Source organism: Colobus angolensis, unplaced genomic scaffold (genome assembly GCF_000951035.1).
Source record: "Colobus angolensis palliatus isolate OR3802 unplaced genomic scaffold, Cang.pa_1.0 Scaffold87, whole genome shotgun sequence".
Classification (NCBI taxonomy): Eukaryota; Metazoa; Chordata; class Mammalia; order Primates; family Cercopithecidae; genus Colobus; species Colobus angolensis.
The window spans coordinates 6,176,135-6,197,640 of NW_012122598.1; the positions used below are offsets into that span (position 1 = coordinate 6,176,135).

General features: G+C 35.1%; 1 protein-coding gene across 5 annotated transcripts in view; it reads right to left on the reverse strand.

Annotated features, from left to right (window-relative positions):
- The window catches only part of ABCB7 (ATP-binding cassette, sub-family B (MDR/TAP), member 7), a 106,652-nt gene that overhangs the window by 33,286 nt on the left and 51,860 nt on the right, over window positions 1–21,506 (reverse strand). For 3 of the 5 annotated variants that reach the window (XM_011930676.1, XM_011930678.1, XM_011930677.1), the window contains one exon: window positions 11,077–11,196. The exons of the other annotated variants lie outside the window; for them this stretch is intronic. In XM_011930676.1, coding sequence (XP_011786066.1) covers window positions 11,077–11,196 — 120 coding nt within the window. The remainder of the gene's footprint in view (window positions 1–11,076; window positions 11,197–21,506) is intronic. 5 annotated transcript variants of the gene reach the window in all.

Below are 21,506 nucleotides of genomic sequence, written 5' to 3' on the forward strand. Positions count from 1 at the left end.
GACATCACGCTGAGTGTGAGAAATCAGCTCAAAAGGTTATATACTACATGATTCCATTTATATGGCATACTCAAAATGAGAAAACTATAGTGATAGAGGACAAATCAATGTTTCCCAGCAGCTAGGGGTCTGGATAGGGTATGACTAAAAAGAGGTAACACAAGGGAGATTTTTGGGGTGATAGCACTTGTCTGTATCCTGACTGTGGTGGTAATTATGTGAATATACACGTGTTAAAAATTACGGAACCGTATACTTAAAAGAGTGCATTTCATTGAATATACATTAAAATTAAAGGAAATAAAGCCAGCATCACACTACAGATCTGGCTCCCTGGGGGCAGGAAATGTCTAAAAATAAGGCTGAATCACAGTGTATTTCAATAAAAATCAACCCAATATTGAAGTTTCATACCCTGTTACTTTTTAAAAATTAAAAAAACTGGTTATATTTACAAGATTGTAATCTTGTGACAAAAGGTATATTTTATCTGACTGCAATGTGCACATTAAGTACACGAGAAATAAAGGAACTTTTAATTTTTTTTTTTTGCTTCTCCAATTATATTTTAATGCACGTAGAAAGTTCCAGCTCTTCAAAGAAATACAGTGACACATTTGTAAACAGTCTTTTGTGAATAATCACTTCAAATGTTTCTCTTTTAATGAAAGATGTGTTCATATTGGCTTTTCTTTTCTTTTTTTTTTTTTTTTTAAGATGGAGTCTCACCTCTGTCACCTAGGCTGGAGTGCAGTGGGGTGATCTCAGCTAAATGCAACTACCGCCTCCCATGTTCAAGTGATTCTTGTGCCTCAGCCTCCCGAGTAGCTGGGACTACAGGCACGCACCACCATGTCAAGCTAATTTTTGTATTTTTAGTAGAGATGGGGTTTCACCATGTTGGCCAGGCAGGTCTCAAACTCCTGGCCTCAAGTGATCTGCCTGCCTCGGCCTCCCAAAGAGCTGAGATTACAGGCATAAGCCACCATGCCCAGCCTCAGGAACTTATAAAACATTTTTCTTTCTTAGATCAAAAATGTAAATCATATAAATAATCTGCTAGGCTCTTGAATTATCAGAGACTGGTATATCATTACAAAATGGTATTCATTTAATTTTTAGCACAAAACTGTACAATTTGGGATAGTAATTGAAGAACAGAGTTAAGTAAAAAGTAAAATTGCCATAAAGGACTACCAAAAGTATGCTATATCTACATGGTGCCAAAATTGCTGGTCAATATAGTCAGTTTGCTGAGGACCTCAAGTTCCAGATTTAATTATCACTTTTCCCATTATGATTATGACTAGTCATCTGAGGAACCCAATTCTTTCAGACTTTTTAATATCTAAACTCCTCAAAAAATTTACCTCTTTCAGAGTGGACTCTGTTAACTAAGGGCTTTATGAGCAGTGCTGCCAAGAAGTGCCCAATATATCTAAACAAGTAAAAAAGCGTTTTGTTCCTTTAATTGCTTCTCTAGTCACAAAAGAATCAGGAGAGAAAAAAGTAAAGACCAAGAGCACTAAAGAGGGATTTGACTAGCAAGGCAAAACAAAGATAAAAGAAAACTGGACAAGGTAAGGTAGTAGATCGGCACCAGTTATTTTCCAAGCACTGGTCACGAGGCCCCACCAAACAAACAGGATCTAAGCAAAACAGAATGCAGCAAAGAAACCAGCCAAAACCAGCTAGAACCAACACGGTGACTAAAACGACTTCTAGTTGCCCTCATTGCTCATTACACACTAATTACAATGCATTATCATGCTAAAAGCAATTCCCACCAGCACCATCACAATTTACAAATGCCATGGCAACTCCTGGAAGTTGCTTTATATGGCTTAAAAGGAGGAGGAACCCTTAGTTCCAGGAACTCCTCATCCCTTTTCCAGGAAATTCATGAATAACCCACCCCTTATTTCACAACTAATCAAGGAATAGCCATATAGCTAACCAAAAATCCACAAGGGCTGCTGCGGCTACTCTGTCTACGGAGCAACCATTTTCCTGTACTCTGTTGCTCTAATAACCTTGCTTTCACTTTGCTGTCAGCTCACTCTTGAATTCTTTCCTGCACGAAGCCAAGAACCCTCCCAGGCTAAGCCCCAATTTTGGGGTTTGCCTGCATTAAGCGTACTCAAACAATTTGTAAAGATTATCAGGGTAGTGGTAGAATCCTCACAGAACTGAAGTTTCTATTCTCATTAAAGGAAAAATATCAAACAACAACAAAGCAGTTATGTAAGTTGATCAAATAGAAATTATTTTATATTATATACATTATTAATTCATGAAAATTAGGCCTAGGCAATAAAGGAAATGTCATTAAAGATTTCCACTGCATAAACAAAATAATTCTGGCTTGTATATAAAGTTTGCTCTGGGCATCAAAGAGTAACCTCAACAGAAAACAGCCTATTTAATCCAATCCTTGCATCATAGCTGAATATGGATTCTGAGAAAGCAAGAGTTATGACTAATCTATATGAATAACAGACACACAGAAGATTCCATATGCAAGACTGTTACATAATGTAATATTTGTAAGTAATCTGTTGTTTTTACCCAATATAATAGTTTGAAAGTATAAACATGACAAAGCTATGACACAGAAAGGGACTATATGTCATTGTCATTTTAAATAACAGACATCTAAAAGCTAGAGATCATAATATCCGTAAAACAATTGTTTTACCTTATTTCACGGCTGAAGCACACAGAACTGGAAGCAAATTAAAGATTATGAAAGAGCAATTGACTTTTAGTCTCAACTCCACTAATCTAATCTAAGAGATAAATCCTCTTATCTAAATCCTCTAGCAGATAAAATATTTAGAGGGGAAAAGTAGATCACACTGATATTTAATGAACAACCTCAATATAACTAGTAGAAGTTACATGATATGTGAACCTGATTCATTAAAATTTTCTGTTGATATGGCCTTATCCCCTAAAATTTGTCTGGCCCCGTTTAGCAGGTTCTAGAGGAAATTCTAGCCTCTGACACCTACAGCTACAACTAACATTAAAGACAGCCAACTCCTAGTCAGATAAACATAAAATCTCACATTAAAGGCATATTTACCTCAGTACATTTTACCTAATGCATTGTCTAGCTTTCAAAAAAAATCACAAGGCATGCCAAAAGGCAAAGAAGAATCTAAACAGACAAAGTAAACATTGGAACTAGACTCACATACGGCAGAGATTTTAGAATTATAAGACGAGGAATTTAAAATGCCAAAGGCTCTAATGGAAAAAGCAGACAGCATGCAAGAAAAGATGGGTAATATAAACAAAGAGAGGGGAATCTCTAAGAAATAACCAAAAGGTTATGCAAGAAATCAAAAACACTCTAACGGAAATGAAGAATGTCTTTGATAGGCTCATCAGTAGACAGGACACAAAATAGAAAAGAATCAGTAAGCTTGAAGACGTATGTCAGTGAAAACTTCACAAAGTGAAAAGTAAATAACAAAATGAATTTAAAATGGAAAAGAATATGCAAGAAATATGGGAGAATTACAAAAGGTGTAACGTATGTATACATAATGGGAATACCATAAGGAAAAGGGAAAAGGAACAGAAAAAATAATTGAAATAATAAAGGCTAAGAATTTTCTAAAATTAACGACAACACCAAACCACAGATCCAGGAAAGCTTAGAGAACACCAAGTAGAAAAAACAAAACAAATACAACACAACAACAACAAAAAACTCCCAAAAGGTACAGCCTGGCATATCATATTCAAACTACAAAAATCAAAGACAAAAATAATCTTAAAAGAAGCCAGGGGAATCCCCTATAAAGGAACAAGAATAAAAATAGCAGTGAATGCAAGCAAGAACAGAGTGGAGTGAAATATTCAAACTGTTGAAAAAAACAATCCACCAACCTAGAATTCTGCACCTAGTGAAACTGTCCTTTACAAGTGAGGGAAAAATATATACTCTCTACAAAAGCAAAAATTGAGGAAATTTGTTGCTAGTACATGGATCTTGCAAGAACTGTTTTTAAAAAAAGTTTTCCAGAGAGAATGGAAATGACATTGGTCAAAATCTCAGATTTACATTTAATAGGGAAGCAATGTTAGAGAAGAAATTAATGTAAAATAAAATAATTTATTTTTATTCTTAATTGATCTAACAGGTAAGTTTCTTCAAAATAATAACAGCAAAAATGTATTGGGTAATTAAAGCTTATAAATAGGTGAAATGAATCACAGCAGTGTGTAAGTGATGGGGGAATGAATTGGGAATACTGTTATGTACACCACTCCCATGAAGCAGTAATAGTGTTATATTAAAGTGGAATTAGACTGCCTATAAATGTATAATGCAAACTCTATGGCAACCACTTAAAAATTGAAAAGTATAATTGGAAAGTTAAATGATTAGAAAAAACAAAATAATATAAAATGTTTAATTAAAGCCAGAGAAGGAAGAACAAGATTGAAGAAAAAGTAAAATAAAAGCAAAAACCAAAGAAGAAAGGCAATGAACAGAAAACAGTTACACATATGGTCAATATTAATCCAATAATATCAGTTAATCATTTTAAATATGAATAGTCTATACCAATTAAAACACAGATTGTCATCATGCCTGGATCTGATGGCATTAAAAAAAAACCAGATTGTCAGAATGGATTTTTAAAAGATGATCCAACTACAGATGCCATTTTAAATATAAAGACATAATGAATTATATGTAAACGGATGAAAAAATATATACCATCTTAACACTTATCAAAGCTGAGCTGGAGTAACTATATTAATTTCAGATAAAACACACTTCAGATCAAGGAAAATTAACAGGAAACAGGAATAAAAGAGGGGCATTACATAATGATAAAGAGGTCAATTCTCCAAAAAGATATAACATTCCTTAATTGTGTATGCACCTAACAACAAAATATCAAAATGCATGGGGCAAAAACTGATAGAATGGCAAGGAAAAATAGATGCATCCTCTATTATATCTAAATGACACCTATAGGATACTTCATCCAACAAGAGCAGAATACTTATTCTTCTCAAACTTGCACAGATCATTCACCAAGATAAATGACACTCTGGGCCATAAAACACACCTTTACAAATTTTTAAAAATACACATCGCATAAAGTATGCCCTAGACAAAATGGAATTGAATTAGAAATCACTAACAGAATGACAGTAGGCATATCCCAACGATTAAACAACATGCTTTTAAATAACACGTGGGTCAAAGACTAAAGAGAAATCTAAAAATATTTTGAACTAAATAAAGATGAAGATACAATGTATCAAAATTTGTGGGATGCAGCAAAAGCAGCACTTAAAAAGAAATTTATAGCACTGAATGCAAATATTAGAAAAGAAAGACCTAAGATGAATAATCTAAGTTTCCATCTTGGGAAAATAAAAAAAAAAAAGTGCAAATTAAATCCAAAGTAAGAAGAAGAATAAAAATTGGGGCAGAAATCAATGAAATTGAAAAAAGGAAATCAACAAAACCAAAAGCTGGCTCTTGGAAAAGAGCAATAAAATTGCTAAGTCTCTAGTCAGGCTAATCAAGCAAAAAAGAAAGAAGACAAATTACTAACATCAGAAATGAAAGGCAGGCCTTCAGTACTGTTTCTATGAACATTAAAAGAATAATTGAGGGATAGTATGAGCAACTGTTTTCATGGAATGAGTTAGGAAGTATTCCCTCTACTTCTGTTTTCTGAAAGAAATTATAGAGAATTCACATCATTTCTTCTTTAAGTAGTTAGTAAAATTCACCAGTGAAACCATTTGGATCAGTGCTTTCTGTTTTGGAAGGTTATTAATTATTATTTGTACTTACTGTTCAATTTTTCTGTAAATTTAAAACTTCTCCAAGATGTAGTCTTTTAATAATAATAATAATAATAATAATGATAATAATAATAATAATGATAAACCAGGGTAAAATTCATACTTCTCAACTTAATTAAAGGCATCAGGTAGCACTGCCTCATTTTAAAAAATATTTTTCAGAAAAATTTCCAAAAAATTGAATAAGTACATAAATGTTTTAAATTTACAAATGTCAAAATAGTTATTAAAAAATGCTAAATCCTTCATAAAGCCTTCCCTATATGCTTAACTGTTGGTATTCTACTACAGCTTCATTTGTCTCTCCTTTTAGATGTTTCTATTACGTCATATATATATATAAATCATTATTTGTTAGTCAATAAATATTTGCTCAATATATATATTACCTGTCATACTTTATATAACAGATGCATTTCTGAAGAAAAAGAGTGTTTATTTTTATAAATCACTCTCCCTTGAAATTATTATAATTGTAAAGATAGCTTATTTTTGCACTTGATGCTTTAATTTCCTTTGCCCCCAGTTTTTCTGTCATCTAAGTGGTTTCCAAGATGGCAGTGGTTAGAGAATATGAATAAACATTTTTTGGTAATATTAAAGGTAACATATATTTTATAAAATCAAATGATTTCAATAAATATGTTTTACATTTTCCCTAAATCCTGGCACAGTTGTATATAAAATACTAATAGAAAGGTTGAATTAGGTTGGCCGGGTGCCGTGGCTCATGCCTGTAATCCCAACACTTTGGGAGGCTGAGGCGGGTGGATCACCTGAGGTCAGGAGTTCGAGATGAGCCTGACCAATATGATAAAACCCCGCTTCTACTAACAATACAAAAATTAGCCGGGTATGGTAGCATCCGCCTGTAATGCCAGCTACTTGGGAGGCTGAGACAGGAGAATCGCTTGAACCTGGGAGTCAGAGTTTGCAGTGAGCAGAGATCACGCCACTGCACTCCAGCCTGGGCAACAAGAGTGAAACTCCATCAAAAAAAAAAAAAAAAAAAACACTTCATAGAAGACCTCAAATTTCCCAGATTAATAATATGATACTCCTATGATATATATATAGATGGTAAGAAAATACATTGCATATGATTTGTAGGGATTTAAGGAATGAATACAAATGGCATTTTGTTTTTGTCTCTCTTGGTAGTGGAACCCCTAAAATACATCTTATATAGAACTGAAACATATTAAAATAGAATTGCTGCAACTCTGCTAGAAGAAATACCAATCCACTCTCTTAGTCTACTCTGGACTCTAAAGCATCTCTACATAATACCGTTTATCTTTAAAATTTTTGCTGGAGACAATGATAGCCTTAAGACCCTCAGAATCAAAACTTTTAATTTACTTTAAAAAGTAAATAAGTAAGCGGAAGGTATGCTATGCTCCCATACATTAGGCACAAAATCTTCCTCCTGTTTTCCACTTCTTACTTGATAATCTTTTCTTTCTTCTTCCTCATCTATGTTTCATGCCTAGTTATGATACCACTACAGCCATGCAGATGGCAGGGTGGCATTTAGAGCTGAGAAGATTCTTGAACACTGCACTAAAATCCCCAGAATATGTGGAGAAGATAGGAAAGATTAGAATATAAAGAGGCCTAGATTGATCCAAGGTGTTTATATGTCAAAGCATATATTCAGGTTTGATGAAAAATAGGAAGCCAAGGATGAAAGGGGATAACAATCCATCTTTCCACACCAATTATAAAACACACCTGCAATACTACTCAAGAATAAACAATGATCACTTTTTAATTATTTGCAAGAGCAAGCACTTTTAAACAGACAGTCTACAAAGCTGTGCAAATGCTTTTAGGAATAGTCAAATGCTACTACCATGTTCTACATGTTTAAAGTTATTCTATGATCTAGTTTCTGTTTTGTAAAAAGAAAATTGTTTTCTATATGCTTTGAAAGTACTAGCAGGCACTCATCATAACATCTGGCAATTTCTTCCTTCTCCTGATTCAAAAGAAATTAAACATTCTTTTTGAGGATTTTCTATATTCCCTTCGGCTTATTTGCAATCAGTTTACATGGGTTTAGTATAGCATTTTCCATCTTATGGGCACTCAGTAGTTGTTGATTAAAGGACCAAATATTAACCTTCTAAAAATATTTTAGTCATTAAAGAAGTTAGTTTAGATCTATGTTTCATACCCTGATATTGACCTGTCACTAAGCAACAGAAATCTGTATTTTAAAGGACTGGAACTCAGTCTAAAAATAAATTCTAATACAAATGCCATTACTTAAGACTCCCCACTTTGACTAGCTTAATTAGTCATGTTCTAACCTGTTCTCTTCAATTAAAAAGAAAGTGTAGAAAACAATCTGCCTTTAACTTGTCAGCAAAGTACTTGCATTCAACTAACAAAGGAGCACATGAGCTCAGAATCATATTTATCCTTGGGTAATTTATATGTAAAAGACAATTCAGCAACCAGTACTATGCTAAAAATGCATGAGGATTAAAATTTTTCAACAATACCTATTAAAATTACATTTGTAATATTGTTCTCTCTGTTCAGCTTAAACAGATATAACAAAAAATGTGTTCTTGATCTGTTGCTCAGCATCTTGATTTAAGTAAGTACTCTTCCCCAAGAATGGGTGAGATCCACTGGGAGAGTACTCAACAGACATTACAGATGAGAAAGGAGACATGAAATAGAGTCTGATTGTGAATTATTTTGCCTTTACTCTTAACTCTTCGGTCACTCCTTCTCAGTTTCCTCTATTTACTTCCCTAGAGGAACACATTAATCAAAGGTACTGTCCCTAGTTGTCTTCTCTTTCCTTCTATTTGTGTTTTTTTCCTTGCTGAACTCACTAATTTGCACTGTTTCAACTGTCATCTCAATCTCTCTAGACCTGTGCTCCTTCCTGAGCTTGTTTCACATTTTGTATTATCACCTGAATATCTCTATCTGGGTATTCTGCTAGTACCTAAAACTTAACATGTCCAAAACTAAGATCTTCATTTTCCCCAAACAAGACCTTCTGATTATACCCACTTTTGTTAAAGGCATTCTTATTCTCTCATCCTGGAATCCTACCTTTTTTTTTTTTTTTTAACTTCTAATAGTTGATCCATTGCTAAGTATTGTTGACTCTATCTCCCCTACTGTACAGTATCTCTTGCATTTTCCTCCATATTGCAATTTCTAATACCACTTCAGTACAAACTGCTATTACTTCTTATCTAGACTATTATATAAGCCTTATAACTGGTCAGTAAACATTTGCTGAAATGAATGTGTGAAATAAATGGTATCCCTACTTTAGGTCTATCACCACTTGAATTCATCTTTTACACATGGCCAGATTAATTTCCTAAAACACAGTTCTAACCTTATTACTCATCTATTCAAAATACAGGTTCCTACTTCCCACATAATTAAATACATTTTTCTGTTTCACAGTCACAATATTTCACATTTACGAGCTCTAATCTGTCTTTCCAAGCTTATTTGCAAATTCTCTGAAACAACTTACCCTCACTGGAGCCAAGATAGACTATTCACTTCTCTACACATATTATGCTCTCTCACAACTAGGCCATTTTTCATGTTATTCCTACACCTGTAATAATCCTACTCATCAATCAAGGTCTACCTCAGATGTCATCTCCTCTGTGAAACCTTTCCTAACTCCCCATGACGGTGGTTCCTAACTTTCCTCTGAAACCTTACAACACCTAACTGGCACTTCTTTAAATCATTTATGACCTACCTTTTATTAGGGCAATAAAATAAAGCTTGCCTTATCCCATATGGTTTGAGGAAAGAAATTTGCTTTGTTCATATTTGAATACTCTGCAATGCCAAGAACAGTAGTGTGTATAAGTTCTCAATTAATATTTTTAGGGTAGGGAAAAGAATGAGCAAATAAAGGAGAGTATACATGATACAGGGAAAAAATAAGTGGTAAGAACTGAGTTCTAAAATAAAATATTAATCCATATATGAGTGGTAGCCAAATTATAGCCAAACCTCCTTTATACTCATTTTAAGCAAACACTTTTAACCATTATTTTTGGAAATCTAAATTTATTTATTTTTAATACTTGTATTTTACTACCTGCCAGGCACTGTTATAAGTCTTTTATATGTTAATTTATTTAATCCTTATAACAACCCTATTTTACAAATGGGGAAACTGAGGCATACAGACTAAACAACTTGCTTAAGGTTACAAGGTGGCAAAGCCCAAGCAGTCTGATTCCTGAGACTTCATCATGACAATACAGTATACCTATAAACATATACTTCCCTGACTTTAAAATCTGAGTAAATTGGGGGCTGGGTGCAGTGGCACATGCCTGTAATCCCAGCACTTTGGGAGGTCGAGGCAGGAGGATTGCCTGGGGTCAGGAGTTGGAGACCAGCCTGGTCAACACGGTGAAACCCCATCTCTACCAAAAATACAAAAATTAGCTGGGCACGGTGGTGCGTGCCTATAATCCCAGCTACTCGGGAGGCTGAGGCAGGAGAATCACTTGAACCCAGGAGGCAGAGATTGCAGTGAGTCAAGATTGTGCCACTGTACTCCAGCCTGGGCAACAAAGTGAGACTCCGTATCAAAAAAAAGAAAGAAAAATCTGTCTAAATTGGAAACAAGGTTGTATTTTCTTGCAAACTCAAGGTCATCATTATAACTTAGCTTTATATAGTACAATGACAAACTGAGAAGGCTGATGAAACGCAGAGGGCTCCTATACTGAACGTACCAGAACAGTCAGGTTTTGTGGCTGTTTTTGTTTTGTTTTTTAGCTTTTCTCTTGATATTAAGCTGTTACTTAATACTTATGGCTATCAGTGTTCCTAAAATGGCTTCATCCTCTTTTCAATTTACTGGGATCTGGGAACCAAGCTTACCAAAAATATGTATTAAGTAGGAGCCAAAGAGGTTCCAAAAAGCTTCTTTTACAAAGGTGCTTATGCTTTGTTACAATCAATGCTCCTATATCTTACAATGGCTTTAGAAGTGAATTCCACTAATTCTGTGAGAAGTCTGATCCAGAGATAAACAGGACATTACCATATAATTTCTAATGACTGCATAAAATAATTATGTAAACTAAATGAGGGCCCTAAAAGTTGGTTGGTCATGCTACCCCAAAAGTGATTTATACCAGGCCCAGGATTCATAACTAGAAAATGTAGTATTTCTTAGTTAGAGCAACCAAACAATGCATAATTTCTTACCTTTGCACCACCCAAAAATCCAAGCGAAATGGCAACTCTCGCTCGTAGATCTGGCCTGTCTTTGGGCCACACATAAGAAAGCATTGCTTTTATGATTTTCCGAGTATCAACATCTTTTAACTATTGAAAGAGAGAAAACAAAGCAGTGAATAACATGTCATTTCAAATATAACCATAATTCAATAATATAGAATTTATATATTTGAGAAATACATGAAAATATTACAAATATAACTTTTATTCTGAATCTAAGGCTAATATCTTTCAAATTCAAAATATTTTGGAGAAAAATTAACTATTTCAATTACTTTAAAAAAGTTATTTATTTCTCTTAAATGTCTTACTTTCAATTTTAGCCACTCTCATATTGTTAAAAAAGTAATTTAGTGGTCATGAAGGGATATGTACTATACATTAATTTATTAAGCTACCAAAACACTACAGAAAATTTAAAGAAATTTTCCATATTTCCATTTTTGTAGTAGAAAATTTATATACATTTTGGCATTTGTCAGTTTTTTATTTAAAATATTTTGGAGTCCCATATCTAAACTCATGGTAGAGCAGAGTTGCAATACTCCTTTTAGGAAAGCAGAGGGTTTGGTATTGCCTATATCAAAGTTGAGTTACTGAAAATTTCCTCACAAATGCAATTTTCCAATAATACTTAATCTGATCTAAATGCATCTCACATTTTTTCTTTGTCTCATGTTCCTGAGACAACATTCCCATTAAATCCTTTTGCTTTATTTTCAGCTTCAGAGCGAGAAAATTAAGAATAAAAACTACACTTTCTAATACCAAACTAAGGAGACCAATATATATATATTCTAAAACTACTATATTATTATGGTTGGTAAAACAATCCCCATTTAAAAATTAAAATATTAACTTGATTTCTGGAAAAGATATTAAAAAAGAATAAAACATACCCAAAAAACACTGAAAATGAAAAGAGTAAAAAAAAAAAAAAAGATACTGCTTATTACTGCTGACGGCATATGAAAATGAGCAGTCTAACACACTGTTAATGGAGAATACGCTGAAATAATTTTTCTGGAGAGCAATTTGCTATCGTTTACAAGCTTTTAAAATAATTTTGCCCTTTGTGTCAATTATTCTTCTTCTGGGAATTTATGCCAAAAAAAAAAAAAACCCTCATAAATATGCTCTAAGTTGAATCAACTTTATCTCCTAAAAATCTCTTGAATCTATTTCTTTCCATTTCTAACCATAAACCTAATCTAAGCTATCATCAATTATCACATAAACCACTGCAACAATCTCCTAACTGATCTCCCTGCATCTGCTTTGCCCTTATCTAGTAAGTTCACCCTGCAATCAGATTTCCCTTCCAGCTGAAAACCCTTAAGCAGTAGCCTATCATTCTTGGGATAAAAACTAAAATCTGCAACATGGCTTATAAGGCTCTGCTTGGTCTGGCCCCTGAATACCTCTCCAGTTATGTTTTATACCACTGCTTTCAGTGCTTAGGCCATACTGCCTTTCTTTCAGTTCCTTAAACATGCCATAATCCCTTCTGTCATAGGGACTTTACACAGTAATGTCTACTCTGTCTGGAATAGTCTCTCTGTAACACCTTCCCCTGTGGTCCCTTCAACCTCTTTCAACTAGTTGATCAACAGCTCAAATAGCATTTCCTCAATAATGCCTTCCCCAGCCCATCAGGGTCCTTTGCCTTAGTCTCACACAGTACGTTATTCCTTTCTTTCACAGTATCCATTTCAGTTATAAACTACATAAACAGCAGTACAATTATTTGATTAATATCTGCTCTCCTGCACATTCCACATGAGTAATCACTCTAATAGTAGTGCTCACTGTTGTAACTCAAAGCCAAATACAGTGACTGACATACAATAGGTACCTAATGAATATTTGTTGAATAATGGAATGAAAATTTAGCTATAAGGTTGTTTATACCAATTCTGTTTTAATAGAAACAAAATTGGAAACAGCCTAAATGATACATGTTGGAGAACAGCATAAATAGAGTGAACACATACAACAAAACACAGCCATTCAGAAATAGACGTAGTGACAGAGGAATGTTTTAAATGAAAAAAGCAGAGTGAAAAAAATATTTTTGTGGGAAAAAATGTGATACACGTAGGAGTTTACACCAAAAGTGTCAATAATAGTAGCTGTGAGTGGGTGGAATCATTGATACTTTTTTATGGCCTTTTTTGTTGTTGTTGTTGGCTTGCTTCTACTTTTTATAATTCACATATATTCAGCGGGGGTTAGGGAGGGAAGTTATACAATTTCGAGCAGATTTGCAAAGGAATGGGGGGAAACTGTCAACATATAATATAAAACTAACCTGTAGTATATAAGGTACTGTCAAGGCCCAGGACAGTACCTTATATACTACAGGTTAGTTTTATATTATAGTTATCCCTCTAGGACTCAGCAAACTACTTTTCTAGTCTTTTAGGCAGTTTATTGCATAAAAAGTATTAGAAATAAAATTGTTCATATTGTAAAAACACAAGGGTTATCTTCCTGAACTGCTTTAAATACCTAAGATGACAAAAATATGAAATGCTGAAAGTATAGTTCTTAACGTTTTATTTTATACACACACATATACATGCTCTTATAACTGGTAAGGCCTTTGAAGGCAGTAATTTTAAAATTCCCTTTCCCAATAGAACTATTATGAAATAAATATAATTTAAAGCATTATAACACAAACTAGGGCATTTCAACCACTTTCCCATTTCATGAGTTTTGTCTATCTTATTTTTCTTGATGGAATAATGGAAAAAGGCCCTGTTTTCACGTATCTTTAGAAACACTCTCTTCTATCAAAACCTTCTACAACACATCCCAGAATTTCTTCAATAAGGACACAGTGAAGTTATGGCTAAGAGCAAGAAAATTATTCTAGTTGGCTTAATAGTGTATAAAATGTCACCACTTCATTTAACAAAATGGGTTCTGAAGTTACGTAATCATCCATTATGAGTCCATTAAGCTGTAAAGTACATGAATTCCATTAGTTTTGATATACTATAAAGTTTGAAAAATAATGCATTTTTTTTAAGTGGAGACCAAACCAAAGAGGCACCTCAGAGTCCGAGGCACAGTTTTAATTGATTCATAATATTTTACATATTTATGGGGTACACATGATATTTTGTTGAATGTACAGAATATGTAATGATCAAATCAGAGTATTGAGGGTATCTATCTCCTTGAGTATCTATCATTTCTATGTGTTGGGAACATTTCAAGTTCTCTCTTCCAAATACTTTGAAATACACATTATTGCTAACTATAGTCACCCTGCTCTGCTATCAAACATTAAAACTTACACCTTTTATCTAACTGTAGGTTTGTACCCATTGACCAGTCTCCCTCTATCTCCCACTCCTAACCACACACCCTTCCCAGGCTCTGATATCTATCACTCTATTCTCTACCTCTATAAGATCAACTTTCTTAGATAACATGTGATATTTGTCTTTCTGTGCCTGACTTATTTCACTTAACATAATGACCTCCAGTTCCATCCATGTTGCTGCAAATGACAGGATTTCACTTTTTTATAGACTAAGAGTATTCCATATTTATATTATCGAATTTCCCATTGATGGACACTTAAGATTGATTCCGTATCAGCTATTGTGAAAAGTGCTACAATCAACATACAACATGCAGGTATCCTTTTGATATACTGATTACCTTTCCTTTGGATAAATACCCAGTAGTGGGATGGATGGATCATATGGTAGTTCCAGTTTCAGTTTTTTGAGAAATCTCCATACTGTTTTTCATAATGGCTGTACTATAGTCCCACCAACAGTGTATACGAGCTTCCTTTTCTCTGCAGCCTCACCAATATCTGTTATTTTTTGTGTTTTTAATCAAGGCCATTATAACTGAGGGAAGAGGATATCTCATGTGGTCTTGATTTGCATTTCCCTGGTGATTAGTGATGTTGAACATTTTTCCACATACTTGTTGGCCATCAATATGTCTTCTTTTGAGAAATGTCTTTTTAATTGAGTTTTTTTTTTTATTATTGAGTTGAGTTCCTTGTATATTCTGAATATTAGTCTCTTGCTGGATGAACAGTTTGAAAATATTTTCTCCCATTTAACAGGTTCTCTTCTCTCTGTTGTTCCTTTTGCTGCGTAGAAGCTTTTTAGCTTAATATAGTCCCAGCTGTTTATTTTTGGTTTTGTTATCTGCTTTTCAGGTCTTCACCACAAAATCTTTGCATAGACCAATGTCCTAAAGTATTTTCTCTATTTTTTGTTCTAGTAGTTTTACAGATTCAAGTCTTACATTTAAGTCTTTAATCCATCTTGAGTTGATTTTTGTACATGGTGAGAGATAGGGATTCAGTTTCATTCTTCTATATACAGACTCCAATTTTGCCAGCACAATTTATTAAAGAGAGTGTCCTTTTCCCATGTATGTTCTTGATGCTTTTGTCGAAAATCAGTTGGCTATAAATACATGGATTTATATTTGGATTCCCTATTCTGCTCTATTGGTCTACGTATGTTTTTATATCAATACCATGCCATTTTTGTTACAATAGTGTTATAATATATTTTGAAGTCAGGTAGTGTGATGTCTCCAGCTTTGTTCTTTTTGCTCAGGATTGCTTTGGCTACATGGGCTCTTTCTTTGGTTCCATACAAATTTTGGAATTCTTTTTTCTATTTCTGTGAAAAATGATGTTATAGTTTTCCTTGTAGAGATCTTTCACCTCCTCGGTTAGGTTTAATCCTGAGTATTTTTTTGGTAGCTATTGTAAGTGGGATTGCCTTCTTAATTTTTTTCTTAGTGATTTCACCATTGGTGTATAGAAAGACTACTGATTTTTGTATGTTGATTTTGTGTCCTGTAACTTTACCAAATTTATTTATCAGATGTAAAAGTTTCACTGGTGAAGTATTTAGTTTCTTTCTAGATATAAAATCATATCATCAACTAAGAGGGACAATCCGACTTCTTTCCCAATTTGGATGCCTTTTATTTGTTTCTCTTGCCTGATTGCTCTGGCTAGGACTTCTAGTACCATGTTGAATAGGAGTGGTGAAAATGGGCATCCCTGTCTTGTTACAGTGTGTTTTTTTTTGTTGTTTTTTGTTTTTTGTTTTTTGTTTTGTGGAAAGGCTTTCAACTTTTCCCTATTTGGCATGTTGTTAGCTGTGGGTAAGTCATATATGGCGTTTATCACGTTGAGTTTTTCTATGCCTTCTGTGCTGAGAGTTTTTATTATGAAGAGATTTTGAATTTTATCAAATGCTCTTCCTGTGTCTATTGCCAAGTGAAAGACTGATTCCTTGAAAAGATAAAGCTGAAAGACCACTAGCTAGATTAACCAAGAACAAAATATAAGATTCAAATATGCATAATCAGAAATGGAAAAGGAGACGTACAACTGATACCACAGAAATACAAAATATCATCAGAGACTACTATGAGCACTTCTATGCATACAAACTAGAAAACCTAGAGGAAATAGATACATTTCTGGAAATGTACAACCTCACAAGATTGAATAAGGCAAAAAACAGAAATACAGAACCCACCAACAATGAGTTCCGAAATTGAATCAGTAATAAAAAATCTCGAAACAAACAAACCAAAAAACCCCAGAACCAGGCAGAGTTACACACAAATTCCATGAGACATATAAATAACTGGCACTAATCCTACTGAAACTGTTCCAAAACATTTCAGGAAAAGGGAATCCTCCGTAACTCATTCTACAAGGGCAGCATCACCCTAAAACCAAAACCAGGCAAGGAAACAACCCAAAAGAAAACAAAACAAAAAACTACAGGCCAATATCCCTGATGAACACAGATGTAAAAATCCTCAAAAAAGTATCAGTAAACTAACTCTAACAGCACAACAAAAAGATAATATACCATGATCAAGTGGGTTTTATTCCAGGGATGCAAGAATATACGCAAAGCAATAAATGTGATTCACTACATAAACAGAATTAAAAACAAAAACCATATGATCATCTCAATAGATGCAGAAAAAGCATTCAATAAAATCCAGCATAAACCTTCAATAAACTAGACACAGAAAAAATACACCTCAAAATAATCAAAGCCACATATGGCAAACCCACAGTCAGTATCACACTGAATGGGGAAGACTTGAAAGCACTCCTGAGAACGAGAATAGAACAAGGATGCCTACTTTCAACCCCTTCTATTCAACATCTAATTGGGAGTCCTAGCTACAGCAATCAGAGAAGAGAAATAAATAAAAAGCATCCAAACTGGAAAATAGGAAGTCAAATTATCTCTTTTTGCTGATGATATGATCTTACACCTAGAAAACTCCTCCAAAAGATTCCTCCAAAAGGGTCCTAGAGTTGATAAATAACTTCAGTAAAGTTCAGGATACAAAATCAATGTACAAAAATGAGCATTTCTATACATCAATAACAATCAAGCAGAGAACCAATCAAGAGCTCAATCTCATTTACAATAACTACAAAAAAATAAAATATCTAGGAATACATTTAGCCCATGAGTTGAAAGATCTCTACAAGAAGAACTATAAAACACTGACGAAAGAAGTCACAGATGACACAAACAAATGGAAAAACAAACTCAAGGATTGAAAGAATCAATATTGTTAAAAAGACCATACTGTCCCAAGCAATTTACAGATTCAACACTATTCCTATCAAACTACTAATGTCATTTTTCACAGAATTAGAAAAAACTGTTCTAAAATTCATATTGAACAAAAAAGACCCAGAATACCCAAAACAATACTAAGCAAAAAGAATAAAGAGGTATCACATTATCTGACTTTAAATTATACTACAAGGCTACAATAACCAAAACAGCCTGTACTGGTGTAAAAATACACAGATAGATCAATCAGAAAGAAAGCCACATACATACAACTAACAGATCTTTGACAAAGTTGACAAAAGTATATACTGGGAAAAGGACAATCTATTCAATAAATACTGTGGGGAAAATCAGATAGCCACATACAGAATATTAACACTGGACCCATATTTCTCACTAAAAACAAAAATTAACTAAGGTCTAACTATAAAAAGCCTAGAAGAAAACCTAGGAAAAACTTTTCTAGACATTGGCCTAGGCAAAGAATTTATGACTAAGACTGCAAAAGCACAGATAACAAAAGCAAAAATAGACAAATGGAACTCAAATGAAAAAGATTCTACACAGCAAAATAAATAATTAACAGAGTAAATAGAAAACTTACAGAATGGGAGAAAATATCTGCAAACTATGCATCCAACAAAGAACTAATATCCAGGATCTAAAAGGAACTCAAAGAACTAAACAAGAAAAAAGCAAGTAACTCCACCAAAAAGTGAGCAAAAGACACGAACAGATAGTTTTCAAAAGAAGACATATAAGCAGCCAACAAACATATGAAAAAATATTCAACATCGATAATCATCACAGAAATCCAAACGAAAACCACAATGAGATACCATCTTACACCAGTCAGAATGGCTATTATTAAACAATTAAAAAACAACAGATATTGGTGAGGATGTAGAGAAAACGGAATGCTTATACACACACTGTTGGTGGTAATGGAAATTAGTACAACCGTTATGGAAAGCAGTATGGAGATTTCTCAAAGAGCTAAAAATAAAACTACCCTTCAATCCAGTGATCCTATTCCTGGGTATCTTCCTAAAGGGAAACAAATCATTATATAAAAAAGACACCTGCACTCATATGTTTACCACAGCACAATTCATAATAGCAAAGTAATGGAATCAACCTAAATGTCCATCAACGGATGAGTGAATAAAGAGTATGTGGTATAGAGTACCATCAAGGGATGTTCCACCAATCATGCCCCCTCCCTTAAAGGACATCAACTTAACAAGTATCTACACAGAAAAGACACCTTCGTAAGAGCCAAAAATCAGGTGAGCCCTCATAGTACCTGATTTTAACGCCGTATTGCTGAGTCACTGAAGAGACAGAAAAAACAGTCCTGAACTGCTGACACCACCCCTCCCCAACACCGCAGAAGCAGTGGTGTGGTGTGGAGAGCATCTCTGTGTGCTGGGAGTGGGAGAGCACCGCAACTCTGAGGTGCTGAACTCAGTTGCTGCCCTGTTAGAGCAGAAAGGAAAACCAGAAACAGGGCGAAACTCAGCTAATGCCTGCCCGCAGAGGAAGCATTTAAACCAGCCCTAGCCAGAAGGGAATCGATCCCATAAACCCTGCAGTGGCAGGCTAAAGTGCTCTGTGCTCTAAATAAGCTTGAAAGGCAGTCTAAGCCATAAAGACTGCAACTAATAGGTGAATCCTAGTACTGAACTGGGCCCAGAGATGGTGGGCTGACAGCGAGGGGCACACAACCTACTGAGACATCAGCTAGGGTAGCTAAGGGAGTGCTGGCATCACTCTCCCCTAACCCCAGGTTACGCAGCCACTGCTCCCAAAGAGATCCCTTCCTTCCATGTGAGGAGAGGGAAGAGTGGGGAGGACTTTGTCTTGCATCTTGGATATCAGCTAAGCAACAACAGGATAGGGCAACTGTCAGAGTCGTGAGGGCCCCATTCCAGGCCCTAGCTCCTGGACCCATTTCTAGACACGCCCTAGGCCAGAAGGTAATCCACCGCCTTGAAGGGAAGGACTCAGTCCTACCAACATTCATCACCTGCTAACTGAAGAGCCCTTGGGCTCTGAATAACCAGAAGTGATACACAGTTACTACATCAAAGGTGAGCCTCTGAGAATTGCTGGCTTCAGGTAAGACTCAGTACCTTGCCACCCATGGTGGCCAGGTACGAAGCTCCTTCTGCTTGAGAAAAGCAGGGGTGAAAGTAAAGGGAACTTTGTCTTGCACCTTAGGTACCAGCACAGCTACAAAGGGGTATAGCACCAAGCAGACACTTGATGGTACCAGATTATAGGATTTGACTCTTGAAAAGCATCTCTAGACCTGCCCTGGGCCAGAAGGGGGCCCACTGCCCTGAAGCATGAGTCTCTGGTCAGGTAGCATTTACCACAAGTTGACTGAAGAGCCCTTGGGCCTCAAGGGGACATTGGGGGTAGTCTGGCAGTACTCCCCGTGACCTGTGGTAGCTGTGGGTACAGAGTGAGGCTCCTCTGACTTTGGAAAGGGGAGAGGAGTGGGAAGGACTCCATCCTGTGGTATGAATGCCAGCTCAGCCTCAGTATAACAGAACACCTGGCAGACTTCTAAGGTTTTTGACCCTAGTTCCTGACTCACAGCACCTCTGGACCCACGCAAGACCTGGGGGAAGTCACCGCCCAGAGAGGAGGAACATGGGCCTGGTTGGCAAGGAATGCGGGCCTGGCTGTCTTGGCCACCTGCCGACTGCACAGTCCCAGGGACTTACCGAACATAGGCAGTAGTCAGGGAGGGGTTATAGCACGTCCTCGGTGAGAACCTGTTCCTCCTCTGCTATCAGAATATACAACATGCCTCAAATTTAAAGCCCCATTACAATGTAAAACTAGTACTCTATTAGTATGAGGAATTAAAGTTTTTAGAAAGATCTCAACTATATATTGGAATTAGATAGTCATAGTTAAAGGAAGCAATTAGATTCAGGAAAAAAAAAAACACAATGACAGCAAAGAAATAAATTCAGATAGAGTCACTAAGATTTTTGAATAGTAACAAAATTTTATTTACTTTTTTTTCAAAACTGAGTTTAGAAGAAAAAGTTCAGAAATGACAGAGGGCTGTGAGAGAAGCTGAAAGCAACTGAAAACGAGGTGGCCCAAGTGAAAAAATCAGAAGAAAAAGAAACTTTACTGGTATCAGAAACACTCACTGAATACTTATTCCATTAATTAATGTATGTATTTTCAAACACATGATGGGAAATTCTTATTAATATCCTAGAGGCAATACCTAATAATTGATTAAATCATCACAACTTTTGACAGATTTTAAAATATTTATTTATTTGGTATTAACATATAGCTTCATAAGCTTCATGAGGCTGGACAGGTGAGAAATAATGAAAGGAACATGTATACAATGAAATAGCACAATCATAGTATGGTGGGTCAAAAACAAATACATAAATAAATAAGTACACAAATAAAACTGGAAGTACCAAACTCAGTAGGGTGTAACTGGAAAGCCACAAATTATACTTCTTATGAATTGACAGTGCTCAATTTGACAGTGTGATCTGAGGAAGAGAAGCACTGCCTCATGGCCAAATGTACTACAAGTTAACACCTATACCTAATAACGATGTAGACAAGGCATGAGAATAAAAAACCAAAACATCTGGAGCAGCTCATTTGGTAGAATTTTCAGATATTAAAGATAACCGTATATTAATAAATTGAATACATGTTCTGTTTCTCAGGTGGGTAAGTTTCTATTTCTCGCCAGGAAAGGTCAAGCACTGAAGCAACAGCCTA